We start from the raw sequence: 17,275 nt of genomic DNA, 5'->3' as shown, positions 1-17,275 counted from the left end.
AAAACAATAAACGGGAAACGAGTGGGCAAATAAACTCGAATGAATGGCTATCAACTTTGATTCCCATTTCAATTTTTCGCCACCTCAAATAACGCTAAGAATTTTATGAGAGGACCACATAGAATCAAATCCATTTGTTAGGCAGGAGAATATATTCATTTTGGGAATATTTTTAAACACAAAATCGTGAATATAAAAATCAAATTTTTCGCTCGAATCATTTCCACCTTGCCTTTTTTACGATTGCTACACTCTGAGAAAGAGTTGTACTTAAGGCATGAGAAGAATTAGATAAAGAAAATATCCGCAGGTTTAAAGCAGGCTAAATTATTATGAAGGTTTATGGGATATTCTTTTTTCTGATACTCAAAAGATTTTAATCTTTTTTATGTTAAATTTAATTCTTTGAAATTTTTTTAAGTGCTGTAAGTCAAAAACTATCTAAGATAAACCAATTTTATTGACCACGTCATTCTGTTTTGCTCCGTGTATTCTTTCAGAATCCGCTCGGCCGAGCGATAGGAATAAGCTCGCCATGTTGCCGCATCATCAGCGCCATAAAATGGCGGCTTCATCCTGCATCCTGCTTCTCTCGCTCCTGCTAATTGGAGGCTGCCTGGTGGCGCCCACCGAGGGACGGGCCAAGGAGGACCGTCGGAACAGGGGGCGTGGCAGCAGCAGTGGTGTCCAGTCATCCTCATCCTCCAGTAGCAACAATATGAACTATGGCTATGGTGGCTCCTCATCTGCAGGAATACCCTCCTCCTCCGGCGGCTATGTGTTTACCAGCAGTAGTGCTGTGAACTCGGGAAGCACTGGCTACAGTGGACCCATGGACAGCACCGGTTTCTGTACCCGACGACGGGACATGAAGCTGATGTGCTACTGTACCCCCGATGAGAACCATGTGCCGGTGCAGAAGGCCGAGTGCTGGGTCTTCTCGGAGGGACTGCATCAGAATGACACCACCTGGACGCGATTCTACCAGCAGAAGCGACTGAGGGAGCTGAAGTTTGTGATCCAAAATAATGCTCGATTGGACTATATTCCTACCATGATCATCGAACCGCTGAAGAACCTGAGCAGCATTGTCATCGAATACTCGCAAGTGGAGATTGTCAAGAGCTATGCCTTCGCTAATTTACCCTTCCTGGAGAAGATTATCCTCACTAATAACCACATCATGGCTTTGGATCAGGATGCCTTCGCCAATCACATTAGGCTGAGGGACTTGAATTTGGAACACAATCAGATCTTCGAAATGGATCGCTATGCCTTCCGCAATCTGCCGCTCTGCGAAACGCTTCATCTGAACAATAACAACATTAGCACTCTGCACGAGGGCCTTTTTGCCGATATGGCCAGACTGACTTCGCTTAACTTGGCCCACAACCAGATCAATGTGCTGACCAGCGAAATTTTCCGAGGATTGGGCAATCTGAATGTGCTGAAGCTGACTAGGAATAATCTGAACTTTATCGGCGATACTGTCTTTGCGGAGCTGTGGAGTCTGAGTGAACTGGATTTGGATGATAATCGCATTGAGGTGAGTTTATTTAGTCATTTAATCCTTGAAAAAGTTTATGAAATAAAAATAAAATTATTTGAGAACTTTTCAATAGGGTTGGTAAAACAATACTATCGATGGTTTTAATATTTAGGAAACATCGATGGATTTTCCGCGGTATCGAAAGAATCGCTGAGTAATATAATTTAATTAAAATAATTTTTTTCAATTAATTTTAAGTTTTCAAGTTTTCGTTATTTGTTTCATTTGTTATTCATTTTTTCTTATTTCCGATATTATCGATATTATCGATGGAGGCCATAGACAACACTATAATATTTACAGAGATATCAATACATTTGACACAGAATATTGTTTAAGAACTACTCAATCAGGTAAAATAAATGCAGATCAAAAACCAATCAGATGTGACCCAATGAATGACTCTAGGTAACTGATTGTTTTCTGTAATTTCCCCAACAAAAAACCCATTTAAGACAAAACATTAATTCCCAGATTGATTGAGTTTTTCAAGTGCGCCTTTATGGCATTCGGAATAGTTGTTTGACTGCTTTTATTTATGGCACGGCACTCCGCACAGGCACCTCTATATACCATATACTAAATATAGAGGGGAATGCAATCTACGAGGGCCAAACTTCTCAATCAACTCTAATGCAAGTGGATTAAAAAGATTTGTCTGCCTCGGCCACTTGGTCAACTTGGATGGGAGAGCTGACTTAAGAGGCCATAAATTGCCGAGTGGCCATAAGAAACAGAAGGGACGAGGACGAAGGAAGAAGGACTGGACTGTGCCGCCATAAATGGCACATCCTTGGGGGCAAACATACAACTTTTTGCTGGTGTCATAAATTCAATTCGAATGTCTATTCTTGTGGTGATTTAAGTGGTCACTCAGCATCGGTGGTTCGCTGGATCGGTGGATCGTGGGGGGTGCAAATATGATAAATAGATTGGTAAATTATGTTTTCGACGCAAGGTCCAGTTTCGGGTGCCCTGACTTAATTCGCACATTTACCCTCTGCAAAAGGACCTCCTGCTGACAGTCGCCTTTCGGCAAACAAATGTGCGCCGCAAGTTAATCTACTTACAAAATATTGAATAACAAATCATGGGAATAATGGATTTATGGCGCTCTGCCATCTGATATCCCGGGAATGGGAACCGGGACCCTTCTGTGTGTCCTGGAATGGCCATAAAAATGGCCAGCGTGTGTGTGGGTAAATAGAAAAATGTCGCTTAACACTCACGAAAGCAAAGTTATGTAAGGCAGCCGTATGAGCGTAAATCCTGAATATCCATATCCTGGGCCAACATTGTGCCACTGCTGCTGCTCCTGCTCCTTCGCTTTTTCCTTCATTTTACAAAGTGCTCGCATATCATGTCACACTCAGACGACTCGCATATGTGTCAGGCTACTAGGACAGGACACTAGCAGAAAGAACACTCGAGAGCAGCCGCTCAAGTGGGGTCCTGTTCAGCTCGGATCCTTTGCCGCATTGTCATGAGCCATAATGATTGGGCTTGTTATCGCCCACGTTGCGCTTTGTTTCGAGACCCGGATTCCATAATCCAGATTCCCGGATTTGCCTCGGCCCCAAAAAATTCCCTTTCTAAGTTTAGGTGTCCGTGTCGTTGTCGTTGTCGCCTTCAATAAAAGCAAATTGTGTTGCATGTTTGGCTTGGGCTTCCCCGTCAGCTTTCCCTTTTTTATATTTTCTTCCTTTTTTTTGCTCACTTCATAAATCATTTGCCGTTGAAAGGTTTAGGTCTGACACAACATAAAACGCTGCACGTATGTGTGTGCGGTTGGTCCAAGGGATGAAGATAAACAGATAATCGGGTTAAGGGGCTAAGGGGCTAACCGAGTGCATTAAGGTGAAAGTGTGTACGAGAAATTAACAGCTTTAAGCAGCTTTCACTCTGCTTTGTAGATTAAAATAGTTGGCAAAGCCATTACAGCACTAAGAAGGTAAGAATGTAAAGTAGGTAAAAAGTAGTCAGTATGTCTCAAAGAAGTAGATAGTATTGCAGTTTAAAATCGTTGTATTTTAAATAAATTAATTTAACATTTCAAAATAGGAGATATATTAGGGATATAATTTCTAAACTATCATATTAAAAACTCTTCTCTCTTAAATGTTAATTTAATATTTTAATATACGAGATATATTAGGGGAAATACTTTTAAATTTTTTATTGTTTATGTGAATATAAATATTAATAAAATATTTAATTATAAGGAATATACTAGCCGAAAACACTTGTAAATTATCACATTTACACCACTTTTATAAGAAAATGTAACCAAGTGTAGCCCAGGAATCCTTGGCAGGCTTCCATCGAATCCCTGCCCACCAATTAATTCCGTTGTCATAACTTTGTTTACTCAATCCGCGCACATAAATCGCTCGTAAATTATATTTTTTCGCTGTTGTCAAGCTAATAAATTGGACGCGTGGGCATCGAAGGATCCCGCGCCCATCAAACTAACAAAATATCGCAATAAAATAAATACAGATATATTTTTTTATATGTCAATCATCTGGGCAAATAAACAAACATGAAGCGAATGGTGGGTTATATTTTTCAATGCCACATCACCGGAGCGCAGGGAACTTCCTCCGCCTTGGAGGCCATCATTTAATATGCATAATTTTTCCATTTCCCCAGACAAAGCATATTGAATATTAAATAATGGCGGAATACGCCGCCTTCACTTTCGTTGTTCAGCCAAACAAAACCGAAAACAGAAAACAAAATAAGCAGAAACCAGAAATAAAATAAAAGAAAACACTTTTTTTCCGTATAATAAAATTCAAGACAAACGAATTGGGACATACAAGTTAAAAAAGCAGAGAAAACACAAGAGTTCGTGTATATGGGTGTGATTGCGCTTGTATATGTGCCACATATACATACACATAAATAAATTGGCAAACAAACAATGAAGACAATGACAACAACAATGCCGCACACGAAAAGCGAAACTCTGTGAAAAACAATGAAAATAATACGCAGAAATGCGGAAAAATGGCAGCACGAAAATATTTTTCGGGTTTTTCTATGCTATGTGGCGAGAATAACATTTTGCACCCGCAAACAAAAAATTTTCATGTTTAATCAAATTTAAGAACAAACTAGAAACTAATCCTTTTAACTTAACAAAATTTTTCTTTTTTTTTAGCGAATTTCTGAACGAGCTTTGGATGGTCTGAATACACTGAAAACCCTGAATCTGCGAAACAATCTGCTGAAGAAAATCGACAATGGTCTGCTGAGGGGAACCCCCGCCCTGCTGTCCATCAACGTGCAGGCAAACAAATTGGAAACGCTGACGTTCTACACATTCCAGCCAATTATGGACAATTTGGTCAACAGCACCAGTGAGCTGCTAGTGTCAGGTGAGTCGAGGTTCAGAGGACCAAAACTAAGATACAGAACAGAAACTTTGACAGCCCATCGAGCGACAGGGGAGACGTGACAAAAAGCTGACAAGTGCACAAAATGGAGCACTGTCAAAAGACCGAACTTGTTATAATTACACATACGCCCCGTTGGCCCCGTTTAGTTCATATGTGCTCTATGTGCATATATGTGCAGCCAAATGAGCCGGAGGGCCATCAACTTTTATGCCCCTCGCCTTCATTAAGGAAATGTCGTATCGCCATTGCTCAAGTGTGCACTTCCACTTCCGCCCGGCTCTCACGTCCTTGCCACCGAACGTCCTTTAATGTCCTTTCCCCGGCATGTGTCTAAATTAGTCATTAAAGTGCAATTTTGAAGTGCTTTGCGGCGCGAACGCATAACAATAAAATATCTGCCTGCCTGTCCTCTGCTGTCCTGTCCTGTCGCCAACAACCACTTTAGTTCGGTTTGCCCCGGCGGCTAATAGCGAGTGCAATTAGCGGGTTGATTAGCCCAATTAAAGGTAAATGAAAATGAAATAGTAAGTCCTCAGTTTGGTGGCCTGTCATTTTGGTTTGCATTTTTGCCACTTGTGTAGCTGAGAAAGACCACGAAACTAATTTGACTAAGTAATAGAGAGTGGAGGGTTTGGAGCTTTATTTATCGTAAAGATTCAATTTATTTTAGTAAAAAATTAAATGAATTTTAAAATTTTAAATTTTTTAAGGTGCGTGAAAGTATGCTAGAATATTTTTGTTAGCTCAAAATCTAACTTTTTCTTTTTTCACTGCATACCTTTAGGCACTTTTATAAGTGATATTAAATCACTAGTAATTTCTGCACTTTTTGCAATCAATTCTAGATTCTTTTTCCCCGTAAATTATAGAAAAGAAAAAGACTTTCAAGGCTCCGGCCAAACGTTTAACCCACTTGGTCGGCACCTTGAAAAAATCCCCTTCTTTGTGTGCAATTTTAGTAATTTTATTTTGGGCTTAGGTTGCAATTAGACTTTGGCGTAAACGCAAATGCTGCTTGCCAGCCAACAACAAAGCGAATGGAATGGCTTTGCGCCCATGGAATACATTTAAATATTTAACAACGCAGCCTTCAAAATCACATTTCTCTCTCTCTTTCTGTGAAACACCAAACTCACACATGCACACAACTTAATTATCACCCTCACCCATACAGTGGCATTTTTGCTAATGGTTTGCCATTAGCATGACTCATTTGCAGTTGGAAAAACGAAAGAAAAAAAGGAATAAAGCTGGCAGCAGAAAAAAAAAACAAAAAGGACGAGTGACGATGAAACGTCGGAATGGCTGAGCGCATTGCCAAACAAATGTATTTGTGTGTGTGTGCAACTGTAATTGCATTGGCACACACATACATGCGCAGACTTTTCGCAAATTGGCTACAAATGACTTCAAATTGCTTTAAACTACAAAATATTTTCGCATTCGCCACCCCGAAAACTTTTTAATTCATATGCAGTGATTATCCCCGCACTCTCTCGCACATTTTCCGGCCTTTAATGCTAAAAGCTGAGTGCTGAATGCTTCATTAGAGCCAAAAGCCTAAAGTTCAAATATTTACATACGATTTTCTGATTTCCTGATTAAATTTGCACAACTTTTTGCGTACAAGTTAGTAGCACGCCTAATGAGGCTAAATGTTATGTCACACTTCAAACGGAATCTGAGTTTTTTTCCCAGATTGAATTGAGGGAAAAATGCTGCTCAATTTAGCGAGTAAGAGATGGCCAAGTGTCGAAGGTGGGAGGAGCTTCGGGGGGCTGTGTGCCAACTCAAGTGCATAAAAGCACATATAAATTGCAACAAAATGGCCAAGGACATGGGAGGACTCACGAGGACTCGACTCGCAACAGACGTTGACGCTGTCGGCCAAAGATAAACTCGCCCTGGCAGCCATAAAACGTGACATGTGGGTGGTGGGAGGGGGTGCCACTCCCACTTCTACTGGCCACATTCCACTGACAGGCGGCATTCCCGTTCCCCTCGGTTGAAAGTATTTGCTTCGCCGGCAAACGACTAATCGATCAGCTGATGGAATTCCTCGGCAGCCCGGCTACCCAGGGATTTGCCATCAAGGTGAGCGGCAGTTGGCAAAACTATTTGCCAAAATGCTCGGCTCTGCTCTGCTCGTCACACGATTTTCCAGGCGGTTGGGGGGATTTTCCGGGGATCCCTGGACAAATGATCAGCATGTACTCGCCTCTGAAATTGCTGCACATGCATCAAGCTCCAGCTGAGGACGAGCTTCTACCATCGAGAGGTCGATAGTTGACTCTTCATTTCGCGCCGTGATTTGTGCCAGCCACTTGAACTCTGCACCCGCTCGTAATTGGCATTGACAGGCGGCATCTAAGCAGCTTGGCCAAGGAGATTCTGGGGACATGTTGGTTGGAGCATCGATGCAGGCAAAGAAAATGTTGTCCTATAAGTTGGTTTGTGTTTTTTCAAGGATTTTTTAGATTTTTTAGATTTTTCTATGTTCCCATATCTTTATAATATTTTTGTAATTAAATTCTTTGTTAAATTATTTTATAAATTTCTACAATAACTTGGGAATTATGGTAGGCCACAGAAATAACTTGGCATTTTAAATCACTCTTAAAATATGTGCCCAGAATTATGCACCAAATAAAGGATAGTCGTTTTTTCTATTAATTCATATCACTTTAGGGCTTAAAAAATGGTGTTGCATACTTTTAGACGCTCTCTTTTATTTTATAATTGTTTAAAAATAAAAGTCCTTTAGTGCAATTGGTACTTTTATTTATTTATCATCCATATTAAATCTAGCTTACGGAAAATTATTGAAAAGCCATATAAATATGTATTTTTTTGACTTCGGGTGACTTCTTTTTTTTTAAGTGTTTGATTGAGGAGTGACATCAACCGCCGGCCAAGCCTGCTTTGCATTCAAATGTTGTCCGTGTGCTGTTGTTGGTTGTAAGTTGGTTTGTGTTTTTTCAAGGATTTTTTAGATTTTTTAGATTTTTCTATGTTCCCATATCTTTATAATATTTTTGTAATTAAATTCTTTGTTAAATTATTTTATAAATTTCTACAATAACTTGGGAATTATGGTAGGCCACAGAAATAACTTGGCATTTTAAATCACTCTTAAAATATGTGCCCAGAATTATGCACCAAATAAAGGATAGTCGTTTTTTCTATTAATTCATATCACTTTAGGGCTTAAAAAATGGTGTTGCATACTTTTAGACGCTCTCTTTTATTTTATAATTGTTTAAAAATAAAAGTCCTTTAGTGCAATTGGTACTTTTATTTATTTATCATCCATATTAAATCTAGCTTACGGAAAATTATTGAAAAGCCATATAAATATGTATTTTTTTGACTTCGGGTGACTTCTTTTTTTTTAAGTGTTTGATTGAGGAGTGACATCAACCGCCGGCCAAGCCTGCTTTGCATTCAAATGTTGTCCGTGTGCGGGCAGTTGAGCGCCGGCCCCTAAACAATGCCCCAGTTGGCCATTTCACGGACCTTTTGAGCCCCGTGAACCACACCCACTCATGCTGGTATCTGAGCCACCACCCATCGAGCCACCCGAACATTGCTATTGCAACTGCAACTGCACCTATGGCCAATGTATTTGGTGAAAAATTTATAGGCACGCCCTGCACTGTGGCATTTGTTTCAATTCCGAGGCCCCAAAGGGTCATGTGTGTGTGCGATTGTGTGTGCCTGTGTGGGTGGTGGAGGAATGGAATCCTTTGTATCCTTGTTTATTTGTATGCGAATCACGTTTTGTTTGTGTCGTCGCGCCTGTGGTGTCCTGTTGGTCTCGTCTACCGCCCAATGTCCTGTGCCTCATGTCCTTTTCCGCTTTAAAGGCTGCTTGTTTGGGGAATTTTTGTACAGAAGGCGCCGCCATAGCAATTGCTAATAAATGCCGCGCCCTGTTACCGCCCCACCGCCCCCCAAAGGATCGTGGCCAGCTCAATTGGTTCGTTATGCTCGCCGGTGGCCAGCGTCCAGCATCCAGCGACCCAGTCGTTAGATGGAATTGAATGGTTATTGTTTCGAAATATAAATAGGATTTCTAACAGATTTTTTTCCAAGCCCTCTGTGTTTTTGCCGGTCTGCCGAGAAAATAACCGAAAAACATGAATGTAAAAACTGACAGCTGGAAACTGCAATTTGATTATTTGGTCCACCCCATTTCGGCTTTCAGTTTCTGTTTTCTGTTGGCCTCGCAGCACTTAATGGAGAATTGTAAAATCCCGGAGTTCATAAATTTTCATGAGGCCAAACACAGAAAAAGGGGACATGAAATAATATTTGTTTTAACCGAGGTTAAAATGTTTCAGGTTACTTATCGATTTGCAAGTAACGAAAGATTAAAGGCCAGTTGGATTATATATTCTGAGTTTAACCTTGCCAAAATAATTAATAAGGAAACTAAAAGCCACAAGGTCCCAGTTTCAGCATTATTAAATTAAGTTTTCTCCTTAGGGTTAACTAAACATGTTTACCTCGTTGTAAATTTCAATAATTAGTCAACTGATTAATTTGCCAGCACTTAAAAGAGGTGACTGTCACCCGAATACACGCCTCTTTAAGCCACTTAATAGAGAAAATTCCCCTGATTTAAGCCTAATATTATGCAACGCTGACCCTTCGGCAGTTAAATTGCCCAGCTAGGCAGCAAATTAAACTTTCAACTTTGAAACGGCCGGTGCTCATTTGTAATGCAGCATCAGCAGCCTTGTAAACACACAGCGCTCAGTTTTCACTGGGAAACTGCAACAATAAACAGGTATTAGGGATATTTAGGGAGTTTTTCCGAATGCCGGAAGCGAGAATTTATTGGAACGCATAAAAGGCGTTTGCGCCTCATTGGCAAAAATGGCGAAAACAAATGATGTTGGCCATAAACTGGACAAATGAGCGTGTGGCACGCACCCGAAATTGACTTTCAATAGTCAATGTCAGGATAGCAGCAGCAGTTGCTCCATGTCCCGAAAGTCCTCCATGTCCTGCATGTCCTGTCTGCAAATCCCGATGATTGCCGGCCATAAATCTATGGCTCAGCATTGTGTAACATGTGTCCAGCCAGACTAATAAGTGGGTCTCCGATTTGATGGGACTAGGCCATCTCTACACTGAGGTAAAAGCCCAGTCTACATATAGGAACGTTTTTGAGGAAAATAAATGAAAACAATCTTTAATTTGTTATTGTTTTTATGATATAAAAACCGGTCTAAAGATAATAAAAAAGTTATTAATTTAAGACACCTTGATTTCTTCTTGATTAAAGTCCGTTTTGTTTTTTTTTTAAAGAGAAAATAAAATAAACAATATTTAATGTTTTATTTTTTTTTTTTTAAAAAAGTTTATAAAGATAAAGATTTTTCTTGATTTAGAAACATTTAGTCCAAATTTATAAACAATTGTTTTTGACTAATTTCTTAATTTATGAACAAGCGTTCTTAATTTTAGATTGTATTTTTCTCCGTGTATATATATAGATTTCTATATTTGGCGGAGTGCTGTGTGTGTTTATGTGGCGAACATGCATGCATAAGTAGTAATTCATTCCGTTTCGATTCGTTTCATTGCGTTTCATTTGCAATTTGCTGCTGAGCACTGCATAAATCACTCACAAAGTAGAAGCCAAAAGGATGGAGCCATGCTATAAATATTTTAGAATTCAATTTCCGCACTTCCTTGGCCACCCGCCCATCCTTTAGCCAGCTTTCGAAATTCACGCATCATAAATTAAAATCTCCGCCGCCTGTCCACGTAATTAAACGCAAACTCATCGCTCATCTTTTGTTCGACAGTGCGCGGCATGCATTTAATTGTCTTTCGCCCGGGCACCGTTTTAATTACGCACCTTTTTTTCTACAGCCGCAGGCAACAATTCGATTGAATGAAAACTGAAACTATGCACTCCAGCACCGCCGCCTGGCATACTTTTAAAACAAACAATGAATGAATGCCGGGGGAAATTGCGGATAATTCCGGTAGTAGAGGGGGCATCCGTCAGTCAGTCAGTTGGTTTTCCTGGGAGCTAATGGACATATTCATGCAATTTCCCCCACACACTCTCACTCACTCGCTTTCAAAGCCGTCGGCCACATTAAGTAGTTCAATTATAACTTAAATGCATATTATTAATGAGTTTTTATTGTATAATGTTGGACAACTTTTTGCGCCTCGGGGGGAGCTTTCCACTCTCACATGTGTTTCCACATTTTTCCCATCAGCTGCATGTATTTTATAGGACAAACTTTAAGCGAAAGAAAAGCGCTTGGCTTGGTATTAAGTGGTAAAGTCTTCAGTTGACTGGCACTTGGCTTTAGTTAGCCAACCAGATATTTCACTACACTGACAAATAATCGCATAAGGCTCATAATTAAATTTCATATTCAATGTAACTATTTTTCGCGTTTTTTTTTAATTTTTTAACGACTTTAAAATTTTACATCTATTGTGTTTCCTCAATATTAAGTTTTTACATTAATTTTTATTTATTTGAATTTATATGCATTTATTTATACTTATTTTTATTAAACTTTTTTTTTTAATTGAAATATTATATTTTCTTATTTTAGTGTACCGAAAACTTAATCCAATCTCTGGCTTAGCTGACAATAGAGCCGGAAACTTTTAGCCTCTGTCCGTGTCATTTGGCCCAGGCGGCAATTAAGCCTTTGCATATGCCAGGCCATAGATATAGATACATAGATACACAGATATAGATACTGCTGGAGATTAGTGCCAGGGCTCTGGGTCTCTGCTTCTGCTGATGGCTGATCATTAACGCGCTTTATTAACTAAATTTATTATAATTGTCAGCAGCGGCAAAGTCGCATAGTTGGTGGGCCGAGAGGCCTTAAAGTTTGACGACAACATTTCGACGGCATTTCAGCGGTGGGATAATGAAGCTTGTTTATAATTTATGCGCACTTCAAGGTGCCCGGGCATTAGGCGTGTTAATTTCCCGCATAAAGCCGCCTGGATTCCGAGGGATCCTTTGGCTTTGGCTCTGCTTTTAATGCGAATTGGGGGCTGTCATTGGAGCACTTATGCGACGACATGTGTGTGAGTGAGGTAATCTATCTTAATATATGCACGCCCCCAGAATTTGCCACCCCCACTGAATTTTCCAACTACCTAGGGGTAATGTTTTGCCTGTGGTTTTTCGTCAGTAGTTGATGTACTGGAATGTGTTGTTGCCACTCGCTGGCTTTGCCTAATTTGCCGGTTTGTGTTTGGTTTAGAACAACCTTCGATGGATGAATCACCGAAGCATACCATGTTCTCCTCCCAGCTCGCAGGATGTGTGCTCTGAGCAAACACCTTCATCAATACTCGTTTCGGCTTTGACAGTAAACAGCTAAGCCTGGGGAAAGACATCATTAAAAATGGAATGCACAGGGGAAAACATTTAAGTTGAACCGAGAGTATTTACTAGAGAGGCTTTGTAATTGTAAAGTAAACTGTTGGAAAATAAGAGAGTTGTAGGTAAATATATATCATTATTATACAAGCCAAAAATCGTTCTTACTACTGTAATGATTTTTATTAAATCCAATTTTATTACTAGACTACGGATTTTATGGAATACCTTTGGTCTAGGGAAATGGTACCAAAAAATTATTTTCAATTAAAAATACAAATTAGTTAAACCTTAAATCTAATTTTGAATTTTTGAGAGCAATTTATTTTTAGTCAAATATTATTAGAAATTAATTGTTTAGAGTACGTTTTAGCACATTATCCTATACCAATTAATTACTCCTATCTATTTCACTTAAATTCCCATAAAATAAATCGAACCAATATCTATTTTCCATTCAAAACTAATTAATAGGCCATAAATCATTGCTATGGTTTTTATTTACCGTGTACCTGCAACACGAGAAACTGTCTGTTGGCTCACATACATAACTCTCGTCCAGGTTTATTTATTTGCATAGTTTCCCATCCGATATTAACAGGGGCCAAAACTCATTAGTCCGGCGCACTGGGCAAACATAAATTGTGACCAACCGACTAGCATTTAATTGAATATTTTGGCCAACTTATGCCGCATTCGATAAAATATATGGAGTGTCGCATAACTCTGGGCCCGTCGGCCATCGCATCGATTAGCAGTGCAGAATGGCCCATAAATAAACAGATGGCAAGGAACTGCTTGCCAGAGTTTACACTATGTAATAATTTCAATTTGCAATATATCCGCATATATATCGAGGAGGAGGCAGAGAGACTACAGTCCAGTGAAACGATATATCGGGGATGACAGGCGATGCGGACATGAGAGTGTTGGCATTGATGGATGGCCAACTGCACGGTGCACCGGGTTATAGTGGTCATAGTATCCCCCAATCCCACCCCCAATCCCCTCGATCAAGCGGACAATTTATGTCAGCTTGATGCTTGATATATGGCCAGTGTCGCCTCCCCCCATATAATGCATATCTCCCAACCGATAATAGACTGCTAAAAAAACAGGGACCATCCTTGCAGGGATGAGCCGTATCCACTTGACTTGGCAAATCACAGAGCAATAACAATGGATTCATTACTTATTTATACTTCTTTCTACCCCTGGGGCCACCCTCTCTGTATATTTTATTAAATACAATTCAATTTCGAAGAGGGGAATGATTTTGGGGGGGCTATTTTGGCAAACATTAGGCCGGCAATCGCCAGTGGATCAGGGGTAACAAGTTGTTATTGTTATGACCATATATAACTACCCCCTATGAGTTGTCTGTATTTTTTATGCGATTTACCATATAACAAACACATTACTCGCGTACCCTCTTCCTGTATAGACAACCCCTGCTCCTCCCTGGAAAATCTAACCCCCCAGCTGTGCAAATATTTTGGCAAAGATGCTCGAAGGCTAATGTTTGAGTCTCAACGCGGTTGAGTGGTCATATTTGATCGCCGCCCTTGATTTCTGATTTAAGCCTCCCCCTAAGTTCGTTTTTTCCCCTGGTTTTTTTTGGGAAAGTGATTTTCCTTCTGTGATTCGTCTTTGATTTGTTTATGCGATTTCATAAAATATTTATCCCCGGGCATAGTTGTTAAATCGCCTGCAATGACTTTCCCTTTTGCCAGTTGCCCGTTTGATCTCGCCGACTGCTTATTTGACTTTACGCTCGATTGCCGAAAATAATTTGATATGAAAGAAATAAAGTGTAATTTTTTCCGATTTTTCTGATTGAAAAATCCTGGCGGAAAAAACCCCAGAATGTTATTAAAATTACAAACTACAAAACATTGAGGGAAATTCAACTCGCCAGTGTTATATATACATTTTTACGGCTTAAAAAAATAAAAGGGCACAAAAAAGAGGACTTCCAGTTTAGTCCACTTCCTGTAGCAGCTCGCATTCATTTGGCCTAATAAAAAACATTCAATGAGCGGCGCATTCACTTGGCCAAATAAAGAAAATTGGCGAGAAAAGCGACGGCCATTCAAATGGCTTTCAATGGCTTCTCCTGCTGCTGCGTCGCCTTCCTTCCGCCACTTTTGGCCCCAACTTAGTGGAACCCCATTTGATTTTGAATGAACTTGGTGAAAATTGCCGGGAAACGCTCCAAAAGGGACGAACAAAATTAAATACACGCAATGCGAATGAGCCGGCAAAATCACACACAGCCCATAACAAGCCAGAAAACAAGAAGCAGCAACTAAAAAAAATATAAAACGACCGAAGGAAAAACTCTGAAAATGAAGCTCATTAAAAAAAGGCGGCACGAAGAAGGTCCACAAATTTGAGGGCTTCCCCTCGGATGGACAAATAAAAGAACTTGCCGAAAAGTTGGAGGGAAATCGAGGGGCAATGGAAAGTAACACAACGACTAACTTGGACACTGAGATGGATAAACTTCAAATTAGAATGTTATGGGAATGTCAGGGAGTGAATATTGCCCAAATAAAATGTTGCTAATTAACAAGGTTTACAGGGATGGAGGTTTAAGTTCTAACTTAGATCAAAGATTGGTTTCATTTTGTTTTATATATTTTTTCAAAATAACTTGAGTCTATATAGAAATGTTTCCTAATTACAACTGTTATTGGGTTTATATTGATTTTTAAATTTTAAAATTAAAATTTTAGGGGCAAAAAATGTTTAAAATATTATCTAGAAAAACTCGAATATTCCCTTTTAAAATTTTAATTATTTCCAAACTTAACAATATTTATATTTTCTTATAAATGCTTTCTCTTTTATCCTGATAAATGTGTAAAACCCATAAATATTCTTCAAAAATTTAACTGGCCCTTTTGCTGGTCTCTGCATCAATAACTTTCCCTTCGAAGCTGTGTATACATCAACCGAACAAAAGAGTATCCAAAGCCAATGAGTGGAATCGCTCCCCTTCACGCCTTCCCAAACAAGCTTGCCTTTATCACCAGCTCTACAACTCGGGAACTCTGGAGCTCCCCTACTCATCCGCCAACAACAAAAGCAACTAGCAACTATACAAAGCGAAACTTTCGACTTCATTTGCATACATAGCGCTCTCGAGAAATGTAATAAAAAATGATAAAATCCTCAGGAGAGCTGGTCCGTCCTCCACACACACACATTCACATAGAGAATTACGAATGCCACGCCCCCTTGACCTCAACCGCCCCCTCGCAACTTGGTAACTGGCAACTGTGCGTGCTGTCCCCTGGTGGCAGCCAAAGGCGGTCCACGGTCCAAACCCGAGCACCGCAAACGAAGCCAGCTCCTGGTAACTGGTTACTACCAACTACAGCTACCAGTTTTCCCAGTTGGCCAAAAGCCCGGTGTTGGCCAGTTGGCCAGGCCGCCGAAAAATGAGCTGATTTCAAACAAAGCAGCGCGGCATTCATGGATTCCTGGTGACCCCGACGATGAGGTGGAGTGGAGGGGAGGATTTTAAAAAGAGGAGTCCGAAAAACCGTAGTCCAGAGTGAAACAAAGGCCTTAAAAGTAGGCCAGCAGCTGTGCTGATTTGGGGGCGTTTGTGTTGATATTTCCACCCCTCAACCAAAAAAAGGGGGAAAAAAAGGGGAGAACATTTCTTTGCGCTTTTCAATATATGTAGGGAAGGTAGTCGGGAAATGCGGGGTACCGGCACCTAAAACCAACCAATTAAAGCAAATTTTTGCCTTTCCTTTTGAAACTTTTTTCGGGGTCTTCAGTTTTAGTGTATTAAATTTAAAATAAATGTTAATGAAAGGCCATTTAGAGGGTTCGCACGCCCAAAAAAGGAACAGGAAACAGAGGCTGTCAGGAGTCATCATGATGAGGGATTGCTGCTATTTTAGCCAGTGTAAAATAATATCCTTTAAAGAGCCAAACATCTTGTGCAAACAAAGCCAATCAAAGGAGTCCAGTCCACATATTCTCCTGTCTCCGAAACGAACCGCTCCGAACTGACAACTAATTATGAATATGTTTCAACACATGAAATGCCTCACAGACACATTGCCATTAAAACTGACCAAACAAAGTTGGAGTCTAATTTGGCTGCACCACATACAGACACACACACTCACTGAACTTATGCAAATAGAGCTGACCGAAAAGTTACGGGCGGGAAAATGGCAAGGAAAAGGGGTCCGAGTTCGAGTCCCAGTCCGAATCCAACCGACCGACGACGCCATGAAAATGACAATAATAAAATTTAATGTACACAGACGCATGTGTGTGCATGTGGAGCAGGTCCTCCCACTGTGTGTGTGCCAGTTGTCAGTGTGTATGTAAATGTCCTTTGCTAACCGTAAAAACGTTTCCGACAGTTTCCTGGCCCCCTTCACCAAATTTCCAACCCGAAATGAAAGAAAAGCTAAAGCGTCATCATGCACTTAAAAAACTACTAAGGGATTCTTAATTGATATTTGAAATAAATTTAGATGTTTAAAATGTCATAAAATAAATCAGAACACATAAAAGAGGATTGCGTTTACTAAAATCTATTTTATATAAAAAAAGATTTTGTTAAATCCAATTTTTTTTCTTTCATGGGATTGAGCTTTGTATTATTTTACTTTTTTTTCCTATGTACGATATATTCCTGATTTTTTTATTTGTTCGATATTAGAATTAAGGGACTAGTTAAATAACTTATAAAACTAGCCGTGGTCTGTACATAATATATTATTTGTATAAGTATTTTTTCACAGTGCTTTATAAAAGGGATGAGAAGCCGGAGCTGTTAAAGTTGAAAGTCATCTAGTTGACTAACAGCCGCAGTTCTCTGGCCCTGCATATACATATATAGCAATAAGGGGGCGTGGTCGTCGTGGGTTGAGGGAGTGGGAGTTCATTGCATGCCAAAAGAGGGGT

The 17,275-nt window shown here is 39.9% G+C and overlaps 1 protein-coding gene across 2 annotated transcripts in view; it reads left to right on the top strand.

Annotated features, from left to right (window-relative positions):
- Con (leucine rich repeat protein connectin) overlaps nucleotides 1-17,275 on the top strand; it is a 46,036-nt gene that overhangs the window by 22,969 nt on the left and 5,792 nt on the right. For both annotated transcript variants that reach the window (XM_017139419.3, XM_070215242.1), the window contains exons 3-4: nucleotides 501-1,546; nucleotides 4,716-4,932. In XM_017139419.3, the coding sequence (XP_016994908.1) occupies nucleotides 536-1,546; nucleotides 4,716-4,932 (1,228 nt within the window). In that variant the 5' untranslated portion in view covers nucleotides 501-535. The remainder of the gene's footprint in view (nucleotides 1-500; nucleotides 1,547-4,715; nucleotides 4,933-17,275) is intronic.

The sequence above is a fragment of the Drosophila takahashii genome, chromosome 3L (genome assembly GCF_030179915.1).
Source record: "Drosophila takahashii strain IR98-3 E-12201 chromosome 3L, DtakHiC1v2, whole genome shotgun sequence".
Lineage (NCBI taxonomy): Eukaryota > Metazoa > Arthropoda > Insecta > Diptera > Drosophilidae > Drosophila > Drosophila takahashii.
The sequence above is the reverse complement of the archived record's forward strand: the minus strand, read 5'-3'. Positions and strand labels throughout refer to the sequence as shown.